Here is a 15,517-nt window from a genome sequence, read left to right as displayed (position 1 = left end):
ATTACATCCAAATCGGGTGAACGGTGTAGGAATTACAACAGTTTCAATATGTGCCTCCCACTTTTTAAGGGGCCAAAAGTAATGGGACTATCAACTCAAAAGCTATTTCATGGACAGGTGTGGGCTATTCCCTCGTTATTTCATTATCAATTAAGCAGGTAAAAGGTCTGGAGTTGATTCTAGGTGTGACATTTGCATTTGGAATCAGTTGCTGTCAACTCTCAATATGAGATCCAAAGAGCTGTCACTATCAGTGAAGCAAGCCATCATTAGGCTGAAAAATCAAAACAAACCCATCAGAGAGATAGCAAAAACATTAGGTGTGGCCAAATCAACTGTTTGGAACATTCTTAAAAAGAAAGAACGCACCGGAGAGCTCAGCAACACCAAAAGACCCGGAAGACCACGGAAAACAACTGTGGTGGATGACAAAATAATTATTTCCCTGGTGAAGAAAAACCCCTTCACAACAGTTGGCCAAATCAAGAACACTCTCCAGGAGGTAGGTGTATATGTGTCAAAGTCAACAATTAAGAGAAGACTTCACAAGAGTGAATATAGAGGGTTCACCACAAGATGAAAACCATTGGTGAGCCACAAAAACAGGAAGACCAGATTAGAGTTTGCCAAACAACATCTAAAAAAGCCATTACAGTTCTTGAACAACATCCTATTGACAGATGAGACAAAGATCAACTTGTACCAGAGTGATGGGAAGAGAAGAGAAGGAAAGGAACTGCTCATGATCCAAAACACCACCTCATCAGTGAAGCATGGTGGTGGTAGTGTCATGGCGTGGGCATGTATGGCTGCCAATGGAACTGGTTCCCTTGTATTTATTGATGTGACTGCTGACAAAAGCAGCAGAATGAATTCTGAAGTGTTTCGGGCAATATTATATGCTCATATTCAGTCAAATGCTTCAAAACTCATTGGACAGCGCTTCACAGTGCAGATGGACAATGACCCGAAGCATACTGCAAAAGCAACCAAAGAGTTTTTTAAGGCTAAAAAGTGGAATGTTATGCAATGGCCAAGTCAATCCCCTGACCTGAATCCGATTGAGCATGCATTTCACTTGATGAAGACAAAACTGAAGGGAAAATGCCCCAAGAACAAGCAGGAACTGAAGACATTTGCAGTAGAGGCCTGGCAGAGCATCACCAGAGATGAGACCCAGCGTCTGGTGATGTCTATGTGTTCCAGACTTCAGGCTATAATTGCCTGCAAAAGATTTGCAACAATGTACTAAAAAGTGAAAGTTAGATTTAGGATTGTTTAGTTTGTCCCATTACTTTTGGCCCCTTAAAAAGTGGGAGGCACATATAAAAACCGTTGTAATTCCTACACCGTTCATCTGATTTGGATGTAATTACCCTCGAATTAAATCTGAAAGTCTGCAGTTAAATCACATCTTGTTTGTTTTGTGGTGGTGAATAGAGGACAAAATATGAAAATTCTGTCAATGTCCCAATATTTATGGACCTGACTGTGTGTATATATATATATATATATATATATATATATATATATATATATATATGTCTTCTGGAATATCTAATGACTTTGAACTATGGATTTCATGTGCCTGGTACATTTTCTCTAGACAACCACTGCTCTGGCAAAAGTGGGAGTGATCTCAGGCCGGATTACAGGCAACCTGGAACTTAGCACGTAAGTAAATGGTAACTCTGTTACTGTAAACTAACATTTGTCTAATTGTCTCATTATTTATTTATTACCAGTTATTTATATAGCGCACACATATACCGCAGCGCTTTACATAAAATATTTGGCTATTCCCATCAGTCCCTGCCCCAGTGGAGCTTACACTCTATATTCCCTATCACATGCACACACACATACACACTAGGGTTAATTTTTTGTAGGGAGCCAATTAACCTACCAGTATATTTTTGGAGTGTGGGAGGAAACCGGAGGAAACCCAGGCAAGCACAGAGAGAATATACAAACTCCACATAGTTAGGGCAGAAGTGGGAATTGAACCCACGACCTCAGTGCTGTGAGGCAGTAATGCTAATCATTACACTGTCTGTATCAAGGCTTTTAAAGAGTGGAGATGTAGACCGGTGGAGAAGTTGGCCATTGCAACCGATCAGCTTCGACCTATAATTTTATAGAATGTACATGATAAATGCTACCTCAAGCAAATTGGTTGCTATGAGCAACTTTTCCACTTGTTCACTTCTCCAATATGTACTAGGCTTGATACATCACCCCCAAAGATTCCAAGAAATTTTAATGGATAAATATTATTAAAATATGTTTACTAGTCACTAGTTGGCTCTCTTCTATCACTGAAGATACCACCCTTCTACTTGTACATTGGTAAACCAGAAAGTGACAGTCAGAAAGTGACAGAGGTGCTCTATGTAATGTTCAGCTGTCTTTGTTCTTGTTTTTTCAAGGGCTTTTAGAAAAAATTGAATATTTTTTTATGTCTTTCTGTACATTCTTTTGTTATTGTGTTACAGGTCTGACTAGAATGGCATTAGCCTCAGCTATAATCTCTGTCATTTTGAATATACTTGTATAGGGGACATACATACTAATTGTTATTTGGTTGCTGCAAAAGATAGTTCCCGAACTGGCTGTCTGATAACTTTATAAATCAGTACTCTGCATGACTTATGTACATTTTGTTGGAGGTATACCTGCTGTCCCGTAGGCTGGTGATTTACTGACCATATTCTGAAGGGTTGGTTTTACCCTATTGGATACCCAATACCTAAATTTCAGCCTGTCACACTCAGATCCTACTATTAGAATGTAAAAATTAGCCCTACTGGAAATGTTCATATATTGTAAGTTTGCATTGATTTGTATACATACTGGTTGGATACAGGATCCCGGCGGTCAGAATCCCCACGGTCACAATGCCGGCTTGGGAATCCTGACAGTCAAAATCACGATGCATGTTGGTAAGTATTCTAACACTTACCCTCCACCTAACCCTAACCCATCCTAACCACAGCCTTACACTAACCATCCCCTTTGGCAGTCTATCCCTAACTATCTCCCTAGTGCCTAACCCTAATACTCACCGTCTGGATTGTGACCGTCGGGTTTCCGGAGCCGGTATTCTGATGAACGTCGACATTGCGGAGCCGGTATTCTGATTGCCGAGATCCTGACTGCATCCCATGCATACATACTGGCAAACATTATTGTACAGACTACAGAACCTAGTTTTACAAGGGGAGATGGGCTGAGAAAACATATTTTGTAATACTGTTTGTAGCTGACTTTCAGCCATAATGTGTCAATGCCCATTGGTAGCAAAATATCTGGGTTATCTTTTCACTTTGTCCTTGTTTTTGTTGTTGCTGCTATTAGGGTACAGATGGATCTTAAACACTCTGATGTGGGACCTTTCTCTGTAAGTATACTAGATAAAGAAAGTATGATGGATAAAGAAAGTATGATAGATATGGTGTAATGACTAGTTAAACTCAACTTGTATCCTTCCTAATCCTAGGGGATATCCAATTAACAGCGCTAAAGTAGCGCTGCAAATTGATTGCTGCGGGCTATCCAATTAATTATATCTTGGATATCGTGGATATTTTTCGGGTCCTGATGTGTCCCGAAAATAATCACGGTAAGTGTCGTTTTCTCACCACCTAAATGGCGGAAACATATAGGACCCGCGATAAGCTCGTGGTTCTATGTGTTTTCGGGAGAACTATACTTTTATTTTGACCAAAATAATAGGATAGGGTAAAAAAAAAAACATTGTAGAAAAACGGGGATAATCGGCAAAAATCCCCATTTTTCTCAGATTGCGGCTATCCGTTAGTGCCCGAACAATGTTCAGGGCTAATTGGATACCCCCCTAATTTGAAAAAACAATAAATGAGTATGGGGGTTAGTAACAAGTTGGAAAGCTTGTTTTATTCACCAAACAGGAAATTGGGTAATAAAAGTGACCAAAATCACCTTAATAATGTGGTGAACTCCAGCCAAACTATTAACCATCATTGAAATGCAGCCTGTGGCATCTCCAGGGCTTTGCAGACGGGGGTTTGTAAATAATGGCTGATCATGAATCACCAGGCTGGATGTTACAAGCCTATGTTTTAAGCATCAAGAGAGAGAAAGGTCCAATTCCCAAGTAGTAGTATATACAGTATACATGATAGGTCCAGCTTAGCAGTCTGTCAGCCATGCAGGGCTGTTCTAGACTATGTGGAGCCCAATGCAAAAATGTCATAAGGCATCCCCCCAAATGAACATCTCAGGGCAATGCTTTCAACAGTATGCCTCTTCCACCAAAATGGCACCCCTTAAAATGGAAAGTGCATACCTATGTATGCAAGTAACAATATAATTAAAACATTATGATGCATTAAACATAAAGGATGCTCCACAAGCAGTGTTCTAGGAGAAAATTGGTATAATTTAAAAAAATTGAAAGGGATGGCTATCGGTGTAACTTAGTTATTTTTCAGTCAACCCCTTGAGTTTTTTTTATGGGGTACCCTCAATCAAGTTTTTGTCACTTGAGCGTCCCATGTTTATTTAATATTTTGCAACCCCTGTGATATATTTGGTAATTTTTTTTAATATTTGTTAATTCAGTAGCATTTATCACTTTTATATATAGCACAGTAAACATTTACTCTAACAGCAATTAAATTCATTACAAATGTTTTGTTTTGAAAATGTTGGGGGTACAGATAAAGCCAATGTGCTGCCAGGGGGCACCCAGGTGGAAAATGACCAGGGCCGTACAGAGCACTGCCAGGCCCAGGTAAAGAGGGGGCATGGCCTAATTGCAGGAGGCGTGGCCACGCCCACTTGAGAAAAAAAAATGAAACACTTCGCGGCGCTGGGGAGGGTGTGCGCTGTGGGCATCTCAGCCCGGCACAAAGCCAGGGGGGGCGCGATTAGTGTGATCGCACCCCCCCTCAGGCATAGGATATTGCTGTGGCTGCTGCCTAGCAGCCGCGAGCAATCTCCCACTGCTGCTGCGAGGGAAAGAGGAGGGAGGGGGGCGGCACCGGACCCGGGCCCACGCCGGGCCCCTCTGGAAGCCCAGGCAAATTGTACCCACCCCCTCCCCCTCTCGGCTCCCCTGGAAATGACTGAGACTATTAGGAGTGTGTGAGTTTTTCAGACGCTTAGAATACTGGCGCTGGAATCCTGACACTTGTCAGAATCCTGGCGTCAGCATCCCGACCACCAGCATCCTGAAGGTAAGTAGCGGGGTTAAGGAGAGAGTTAGCGATAGGGTTAGGGTTAGGCACTAAAGGGAGATTTAGGCACTAAGTGGGAGGGTTAGGTGTAGAGTGCGGGGAGGGGGAGTTTAGGGTTAGGCACTAGGCAGGGAGGTTAGGTTCAGGCACCAGGGAAGGAGGGTTAGGGAGAGGAAGGGGGTTAGGATACCGACTGAAAGGTGTCAGTATCCTAACCCTATCGGGATGCCGTCATTGGGATTTGACAGCCGGGATCCCGAGCGCCAGCATCACATACCCGACCTGTGTACAGATCTCATATTGACATGCATTCTCATAATGATATCTTGCCTACTGTACATGCTAAAATGGGAAACGGCATCAGGAGAAAGATTCTAACAGACTGAATTTATTTATAAACCTGAGGACCCTCTGGTAACAGGTCCTCCTCTGTAATTGTGGCCACTAGAGTAATTTCCCCCTTGTTCCTATGCTCCAGAAATATAGAAAGTTTATTAGCATCAGTATTAGGCCAGCTGCCGGATCCTGAGGAAGGGGAGTATTAGGTGAAGGGGGTAGGGGGGCTCTACAAAGGAATCTGAAGGTGGGCATGACATATAGCATAATTGTTCTCCATCTACGCTTCACGTAAATGTGTTTGCTGGGTTATCTGATGCTTAATGTCTCATATTACAAATTGAATTGTCTTTTTCTCAGTCTTGAATATGCAGACATGTCACACAGACCCATGCCTACTGTAGTTTGCTATGGGTACAGTGACTGCCTTCATCTCACTCTTTATTCTGTACATATTAGTAATAGAGTTTTGGGGCAGGGTAAAATGTGAACTTCCCCAAGGAGGAGAGACACCATCCTCCTACGTCTCTCCAGCGCCCCTTCTGTCTCTCCAGCTCACATCCCTGCATCTCTCCAGCTCAGCCCCCTGTGTTACTCAAGCTCAGACCCCCTCCCACTGTGACTGGTCGGGTGGCCCCTGTTCCTCTTCATGGCAGCGGCATCATGATGTCATGCACGCCATGCTGCAAAAAAAAAAAATCCAAGGAGCAGTCGAGACCTGAGGAGGGAGAGGCAGCCATGGCCTGACAGACACTAGCATTGGCCCGCATCATATATTGATGCAGAAGGCGGGACGTGCTCTCTGTGGGAGTCCTATAAGAGAAGGCAGAACTAGTTATTTCCCGTTCTGGCCTTGGTGGTCTGGCTCCGCACAAAGCCACCAGGCTAGACAGCGCTGGTTGGATGGATGAGGCTGCACCCCCATGCCACAGCGCAAAGTCTGAGGACTGTAGTCAAAGGCTTTAGACCTTGACTGCATTGTGCTAGACTTGCACGGAAATAGTCAGGAACATAGATATATAGAGAACTGCTCAGATTATTATCAGGTATTAATTGTTTCCCTCACTTTCTAACTTTGCAAGATACTGTTACTGTCCTCATCCCTTACTCTACAGTATGCGGTCATATAATTGATGATCACTATGTCAACATTTATAATATTGATAGTTATGATGTTAGCATGGTTAAAATGTCGACATCTAACATGTCGACTTTTCATCAGTATCGACATGGTGAACATGTCAATATGTTCACTGTTGAATTTATGACCATGTCAACACTATGAATGATGACAAAATATACCACACCCAATTTATACATATATATTTTCAGGGCCCTACGCAAAATGCCCTCCCCTCCCCCTACTACGCCTGTGGACCATCCGCGCACTGTGTGCAATGGCCTTATGCCCGACACTCTGGTGATCTACAGTGGTAATGAGGAAAGGGTCTCCTGCTGGGACCTTACTCGCAATCTGACCTTATTCACCTTTTCTGTATGGTAAGGTCATGGTCTAGGAGATATCAAACAGACAGGGCACACATTTTTTGAAGGGACTGGGGGAATGGGGAAGGGTCTTTATATACATCAATCATATTCTATAAATATGAAGACTGAGGGGTAAATTTACTAAGATTTGTGTTGATCCGAGATTGCAATCTCGGGTGAATAAATCAGTGTTTTGCAAATTCAGAATTTACTATCATTAAAGTAGGGTGATTTGTTAATCTTTTGGGGTTGAAATCGGGTGAGTTAATGCCGCATATTCGGCTGTCTTTACCAATAGAAATGAGTTCACCATAGGCTCAAATCGGAAGTACTTTTCATTAATTTCTGTAGAAATCGGGAAGTTTCCATTATTCGTTTTGCTGTATTTGGCCGTTTTACAGCCAAATCAGGGAGTCAATAGAAGTTTCAAATGCACCACCTCCTGTGCTGCGAGTTGCCATCAAACATACACAAATCAGTGTGATTTGTGTATATTTACTAAAGCTTGTTTTGTTTTTAGGGTTCATTTTTGGGAAAAATTTTATGTGGGGTCCCCCCCCAAAAAGGCTAACCAGCCAAGACTGGTCAGCCAGTCCTGGTTCCTAAAATTATGTGGAACAAAATGTGTAGGGTTCCACTGTACTTTAGGAACCAGCACCTGGCTGCAGGGCCAGTGCTGGTTTTAAATATAGTTGGGAAAAAAATGCATAGGGGTCCTCCTATATTTAAAATCAGCACCAGACCCAAACCAACCTGGGTGTAATGCCACAGCCCGGAGACCATATTACCGTATCTCCAGGGCCAAAGCATTCTCACCCCAAGCTAGTCAGGCCAAGCTGGGGATCTCAGGGGAGGTGGGGCCCCCCCCAAAAAAGGAGTCACCCCTCTCCCGAAACCTTTTTTTGGGGGGTCCCCACCTACCCTGAGATCCCCGGCTTGTCCTGACCGGCTTGGGGTGAGAATGCTTTGGCATCCGGTAATAGGGGCTCCGGGCTGTGGCATTACACCCCGCTCAGTTTGGGTCCGGCGCTAGTTTTAAATATAGGGAATTCCCTACGCACTTTTTTCCCTATATTTAAAACCAGCACTGGCCTTGCAGCCAGGTGCTGGTTCTTAAATTACGGGGAAACCCTACTTGTTTTGTTCCCCATAATTTTAGGAACTGGCTGGTTAGCCTTTTGGGGGGGACCCCATGTAAAATTTTTAATAAACATTAACCCTTAAAAAAAAAATTATAACAAACAAGCAGCCTGCATATATTTCACTGAAATGTGCAGGCTGCTTGCTCAGGAGAGAAAATCGGGCAGGGAACTCAGGGCTTCAACACAGACAAGATCGATCAAATACACCATCAAACAATGATCCTGTAAAAACCGGGAGCTTGGTAAATTCACGATTTTTTAAGTGAAAAAAAAAATAATTTTTTATCGATCCTATCAATATTGAAAAACGGGACAAATCGGGACCAACACAAATCTTAGTAAATTTACCCCTGAGGGTTATGAATTTGAGGTAGGCTGTAGATTTGAAGAGTCAATCTATTATTTTTGTCATTTATATTATAACATTAATATTTTCATACAGTATTACTATTCACCTTTTTTAGGAGATGACGATAAGCCAGACTCAGACAGAAGTCTAGTGCCTGCTGGAAGTTGGAGATGCAATACTCTCTGGGTCTCATTCAGACCCGCTCGCGAGCGCAGGACGCTCGCAAGCGGGTCGATGGTACCCAAATGCGCATGCACGCGACGGATGGAGCTCCGTCGTGCGCATGCGCGAGACCCGGCGAGCGACGAGGAAACCGTAGCTCGGAGTCTCGCACCAAAGGGGGCGTGCTGTCGATGGTGAGTGACAGCACGCCCCCTTTGGTGGGCGTGCCGGGGGCGTGGCTGCCAGACGGAGGCGTTCCCATGGGAACGCCTACCGTCTGGGTCCGGCCCCACTGACATCACTAGTGATGTCAGTGGGAGTGATTTTGGCTCTGATAGAGCCAAAATCACTCCAGGGCTTGCGGCAGCGAGACCCTACCGCAGGGTCTTGTCGCAAGCCCGATGGTCGCGATGGTCTTGACCATCGCGACCATCATCATGGACGCTCGCATAAGCTGTGGGTGGTAACCCACAGCTATGCGAGTGTCCAAGAGGCCGCTCCAAGAATAGGTAGGAGGGCCCTGATTCAGAGCGAGCGCTCTGGTCAGAGCGTCCGGCTCTGACTCAGGCCCTCTGACCCCTCCCTATTTCCCACTCTCTTGCAGAAAGACAATGAAACACAGGTAGTTAGGCACTTCATTTTCCAGTGGAGGGGCTGCAGGAATAGGCTGCACATGTGATCATAGGTGGAGGAGTATCTGCTCTACTCCTCCCCTCATTGTCCACCCATATGCATACCTTCCTGTGCACTTCATCTGCTGGGGTTAGTAAGGGAAGTTAATTTGGCTGTCACAGTGTCATCACTGACAGTTCTGTGAAATCAGAAAAGTCCAGCCGGGTCTAACTGCTGAACCACTGGAAGATCCGAACTGCAACTCAGATTTATCCTGATCACCTTAGGAGAATAGAACTGTGACTCGGATCTGTCCGGTTCATAAAATTCAGATGGATTTGGATTTGTGGAAGACTGAGCCGCACATCTCTAGTACATAAATAATACTATTAACAGTAATTTATTGTGATGTAATATGAGTACTAAATGTCACAAATATAGGTCAAGTTTTAGTTTTTTCATTCATAAGAGCCATGATCTCCTTTCTAATTTATTTGAGACATATGTAGCATTTATTTGTTCTTATTCCATTTTAGGTGTTAATAATAAATGCAGCTGTGAATTATTATATTTCACATGTGTTACTCCCCCAAGTGAATGGTAAGTAGAACATGCCCTGGAGGTTTATTCTTTACTTTACGAAATGTGTGTTTACATAAAAGTGTATACAGTTTGCCTTAATAATATTAAAATATTATTATAAATATGAAGAGGCATTAATTAGTAAATTGCTGAAGCAGGCCACACATGGGCTAATAGTGCCAGTAGATGCTAGCGACACACAACACGCATGTATAAGCAAGATCAATGTTATCAGTATCGTCGGTGTCATTCAGTGCGCAGGCTGGCCCGGGGCCAGTACAATTCTGCAGTGCTAGGGCTGTCAGTGCATATACTGTACATGCATATACCTGACAGCTGGGAAGGTTCCTCTGACTGCCTCCCAGCTGTCAGGTACAGTAATGGTGGGTACACACTGGGCGATATTACTGAGCGACTGCACGATTACGACATCGTAATCGTGCAGTCGCTCAGTAATCGTGCACAAATCGTGCATTTTTATGTCGGAAACGACCAGCGATGCGCACTCCCGCAGGTCGTTTCCGACATTGTCCATCGCCTGAACATGCAGCACAATCTGACGATAACGACAGATTGGCATGTTCAGGAATGATGGACAGTGCCTGCACTGAACGACTGATCGTTCAGTGCAGAAACTACAGGGGATCAGGAACGACGGTACGATTGCAATGTCGTAATCGTAGTGTCTTTCCTGATCGCCTAGTGTGTACGCACCTTAAGTGCTGTCACAGCACAGAGAATTTCTCTGGCCACTGCAGTTCTGCCTCTGCCTATCTGTGTCCGCCCCCAGCAGCCTGCGGGCACACCTCCTACCACCCGCCCTGTCACAAACCTCCTTCACCCAGGGTGATCCCCACTGACTCAGAACCCCGCCCTCTATTGTGGGAGGGGCTGACCCAACACCTGGCTGCAGCAATGCACTGACCGACGGCATGCGCTCGAGTGAGTCCTCTCATGACACACAAGGAGCAAACGCAAGTTTTGTGAGGAGGGGGAGCAAGGGGATGGGGGGTTCTGCATATGTGATACATAGATCACTTTGCTGCTGGTTCCAAGTGTTTCTGTTTTGGGCTATAGACTGCTACCCTCCACACACCCCCTCCCCCCACGCGGACACACTTGGCTGCAAACAAACCCCCACCCATGCTTGTACTGCAGACTGCTACACCCCCCCCCCCCTTCCACACACACACACACAGTCACACACACACACATGAACTGCAGACAGAGGCCTCTCCCCATCACACACACACTGGGACTACAGACAGCCCCCTCACAACCCCCAAACACACACACTTGGACTGCAGACATCACCCCACAAACATGCTTGGACTGCAGACTGCTACCCCCTCTCCCCCACCCCACACAGTAACACACACACACACACACTTGGACTGCAGACAGAGGCCTCCCCCAATCAAACACATACTTTGACTACAGACAGCCCCTTCCCTCCACACACACACTTAGATTGCAGAATGCTACCCTCCTACACACACACACACACACACACACACACACACACACACACCCACTTGGACTGCAGACTGCTGCCCTCCAGCCCCTACACACACACTTGGATTGCAGACATCCCCCACCACCACACACACCTGGACTGAAGGCTGCTGCCCTCCCCCTACCCACACACACTTACTTAGGTTGGCAGAGACGGGCTGTTGTGTGTTATGTGCGACGGTCAGTCTGCACATGTGCTGTTGCTGGGTCCTCAATGCCTGCTATGGGAACCGCATCACTATTGTCATGAATAGATGGTGCAAACGGTATGATAAACATCGATATGCTAAGCTTACCACTGTTTGTTAAATACTGAAAGGAGACCATAACCCCTTTAATAACTGCTAAAGGAATTATGTTTTGTTGTTAAGTGGGACCCTATATTGTCTCTTTTTCTGAGAAATATCCAGCATTTTCCTATTATAATGTTTTATTTATATAAGTGTATGTATTGAAACTAACATCCCTATTTGAGTCATTGGTTAGGGCACTCATTGTTCATATGTGCCGGTCAGTCTGCGCACGAGATCTCACAAGCTCTATTTAAGGATGAGCCGTTGCTTATGGGCCAGTGCTCTGGACTTGCCCCCCAGACTAAAAGTTGCCAGCCAGTCCCTGGGTACTATGGAGTCTTTGCCTCGGACCCACAAAGCCACGTCCTCTGGTGTGTGACTTTTTGGAGGCGTGGTCGTGTGTCACGCCCCTGTTCTAGTCATGCTGGGAGCTTGCCCAGCACACCGGGAGCAGCTGGTCAGTCCCCAGTCTTTACCGGCACAGTAGATGATCATCATCCATCACCGCTGCTTAATGAAATCATTGGAGGGGGTGACACAAAAATTGCTATTTTGGTGTCAACCCCTCTCATGATGTCACCTGGTGTGGCCCGCATCCCCCTAGTGACTCCACTTAGCAGGATCACTCTGGTATCATTGGAGCTTATCAATACAGTCACAATGTGACTGCACAATAAAGGGAGATGTATCAAGTCTTCTAAAAGTGAAGAAGAGGACAAGTGGAGAAGATGCCCATAGCAAATTGTTAAAATAGAAATACCTGGACTTCTTTTTTTCAGATCATCTCTATAATAAGTGAGAAAGTGTGTCTGTATGTCTGTCCTTTATGCATGGCCATAGTTTTGGACGTAGCACCACCAAATTTGGCAAATTTGACCAGGATTAGGTTTTTGCCTAGGTTTGAACTTCATCAGGGCCACACACTATCACACAATCCCTAAAAATGGGGGCACTCTTAAATTACACAAGTTCTGGGGCTGGCTCCAGTGATAATTGGCAGTCTTTGTGAAAGCTACAAAAGTCACCTTTTAACCTCACAAACTTTATGACTCATGCAAGTTCATATTAAATCCTGAGAGTCCTTATTAAAGTGACAATATATATTAGTCAGCTTTCTATGTTTGCTTGCAAAGACTAGACTAGAAACTAGAACTTTGGTGGCCACATAGCAGGATCTTAAAAGGGCACCCACAGAGGTAAAAAAAACACATACATTTTGCCCCCACATACAGCCCATTCATGTTATGTCACACAGAGCCCATTGAGGTTATGCCACACAGTAGTATCCCTTATACACATTATGCCACGCAGTAGTAGTGCCACTTACACATTATTCCACACAGTAATGCCCTTTACAGATTATGCCACAAAGTGGTAGTGCCCCATATAACACATTATTCCATACAATAATAGTGTCCTATACAGTAATGCCCTTTATAACATTATGCCACACAGTAATGCCCCTTACACATTATGCCCCACTAGCAACTCACCTCCCCGTGTCTCTCCAGCAGCCTCTGACTTCCCCCTGTGTGCCATCAGCAGCCATCAGGTGTGGACTTGGTGACGGGCCACCAGCTAATTACAGCTGGCACCCCAGCAGGCAGTGGCAGACATGGACAGCATCGGTGCAATTTGAAGCTGGTGCCGGTTGCGAGCCAATAGGAGCTCGCAGACCAGCAGCCAATCAGGAGCCACCACTGCTTTGTGGGCTGCGGTCTGCCAACTCTGATTGCCGCATGACCAGCGGTGCGGTCTCTCCATGTCTGCCTACCTGTGCGACAGCTGTTAGCTGATGGCGGGCTGGCACCAAATAAACACCGCTGACATCCAGGCCCCCCTCAGCGGCCCTGACTGGACCAGCCCACCTTATGTGCATGATGGGGTGCAGGGGGATCGGTGGGCCACAGAGGCAGCTCAGGCACCATAGCAGCCGCACCCCTTGCACCCACTATAGTTACACCACTGTTTGCATGCATGTTAACAAACAAATTGGTCCTTTTCAGCGGTTATAGGCGAGGACATTGTAAACAAATAAAGGCTGCAATTGTACTTCAGGCTCCAGTCTACAGCCCAGGCAACATCGAGTATCCCAGCTAGTTTTGAATATAGTAAGATAATCAGTTCCTTGGAAACTGATGACTGATATAGTGTTTAGGTCTCACATTTGCTATGCTTGAATTGATTTGGCTCCTCTGGGCCCTGAAGTGATAAGGATGCTCTTTGTTGGTGGAAATAACATATTAAGTTTTGTGTTCACTAGTGCTCAAGCTTGCTTGATGGTTTATAATTAGTTTCCAAGTGGTGCTTCCATAAGTCTTCACAGAATAATGATTCTTTTGTTCATACAGAGATCCTGAACAAGGGTTACCCACTACCACTGTTGGATCACATGCAGCTCAGAGATGTTGTCCTAGACCCCCGTGAGGTTTGTCCCCTCTAATATGCCTATAAGTATTATCAGAAGGAAATGGTTTTCTAAGACAGGGCCTGATATAGAGTTTTGAGCACATCAGATAAAGGGAGCAAAAAAAACCAGATGATGCAATTTGCACTTTGGCAGAACCATGTTGCACAGCAGGTGCGACAGATTTAAAATGTGCAGTGATTTAGAATTTGGAAGGGGGGGGGAGGGGCGAGTCCTAGCTTAATTGTTAATTTCAGTGTAACAACAAAGCTGCCCAGTATTTGTTTGCTACGTCATTCTGTATTTTCCCTGCATGACAAAAATAAATGCATTTGTAATCCTTAGCATCAAGCCATGGCTTATTTCAGATGCAAATTGCTGATTTTTGCTATTTATTTCTATTTGCTCCTAACTGTGAATCAGGCCCATAGTATACATGTTCATTTCCACTGATCTCTTTTCAGCATCTTGGATAGAAAATTAAATACATTATTTTGTGAAAAAAAATAATTTTACTTATCATAATGTATCTTTAAACTGTTTGATTCTTCAATTTATACATTTTCCTCCTACAGTAAATGATAATGTTCTAATTTTAAAGTGCACCAATATTGCCACAGTTTATGGTGAGGATTCTATAGCCTGATACATACTGTAGCATGGTTCCTAATATTTGTCAATTTAAAGTTTACCCAGGAATAAAATATGTACCGAAACATCTATATAATAGCAATATTTATAAAAAAGTGAAGCAACATCCACAGGAAAAGAAATTTAAGAAAGGGGTGTCAAATGTCTCAAGGTGTAACGGTACTTGATTTTGTAGTATTGTAATAAAGACGTTGAATGTTTATTTATTTACTATTATACAATACTAGCTGAAGTACCTGGCATTACCCGCATTTAAATCTTCAAAAGATAGGCATCCCAGACCAATTGCCAGGCATCCCATACCAATTGCCACCCCTCTGAGAAGTTTTTATCCAAATCCATCCAGTGGAAAACCCAGAACTGGCTCCTTGGGGTCAAAGTTCTGCTGAGCCTACACCAACGGGAGGTCCGACCGGGACCTAATCTTCAAGTTAGTAAGTTAGACATCTCAGACAAATTACCAGGAATCCCAGACAAATTGCCATCCCTCTGTGAAGTTTTTATCCAAATCCATCCAGTGGAAGACCCAGAACAGGCTCCGGGTCAAAGTTCTTTCCAGCTTTCACCAGCAAGAGGTCCAACTGAGACCTAATCTTCAAGTTTGTAAGTTAGGCATCCCAGACCAACTACCTCCTGAGTCATATATGTGGAGATGTAAGGAATGTTGAAAATACTTATCTTAAAATGGCGGGTATGTTAATTTAAGATCTTTCTATCACAATTGTAACAGGGGGATTTTTCACACAAACATAAAATTAGAA

General features: G+C 44.4%; 1 protein-coding gene across 1 annotated transcript in view; it reads left to right on the top strand.

Moving 5' to 3' along the window:
* The window catches only part of LOC148514870 (bactericidal permeability-increasing protein-like), a 70,318-nt gene that overhangs the window by 43,151 nt on the left and 11,650 nt on the right, over window positions 1–15,517 (top strand). The window contains exons 11-14 of the mRNA XM_088480557.1: window positions 1,607–1,674; window positions 3,358–3,400; window positions 9,845–9,908; window positions 14,050–14,126. Of these exons, the coding sequence (XP_088336683.1) occupies window positions 1,607–1,674; window positions 3,358–3,400; window positions 9,845–9,908; window positions 14,050–14,126 (252 nt within the window). The remainder of the gene's footprint in view (window positions 1–1,606; window positions 1,675–3,357; window positions 3,401–9,844; window positions 9,909–14,049; window positions 14,127–15,517) is intronic.

This window comes from Taudactylus pleione, unplaced genomic scaffold, assembly GCF_031769625.1.
Source record: "Taudactylus pleione unplaced genomic scaffold, aTauple2 ptg000256l, whole genome shotgun sequence".
In the NCBI taxonomy this organism is placed as follows: Eukaryota; Metazoa; Chordata; class Amphibia; order Anura; family Myobatrachidae; genus Taudactylus; species Taudactylus pleione.
The sequence above is the reverse complement of the archived record's forward strand: the minus strand, read 5'-3'. Positions and strand labels throughout refer to the sequence as shown.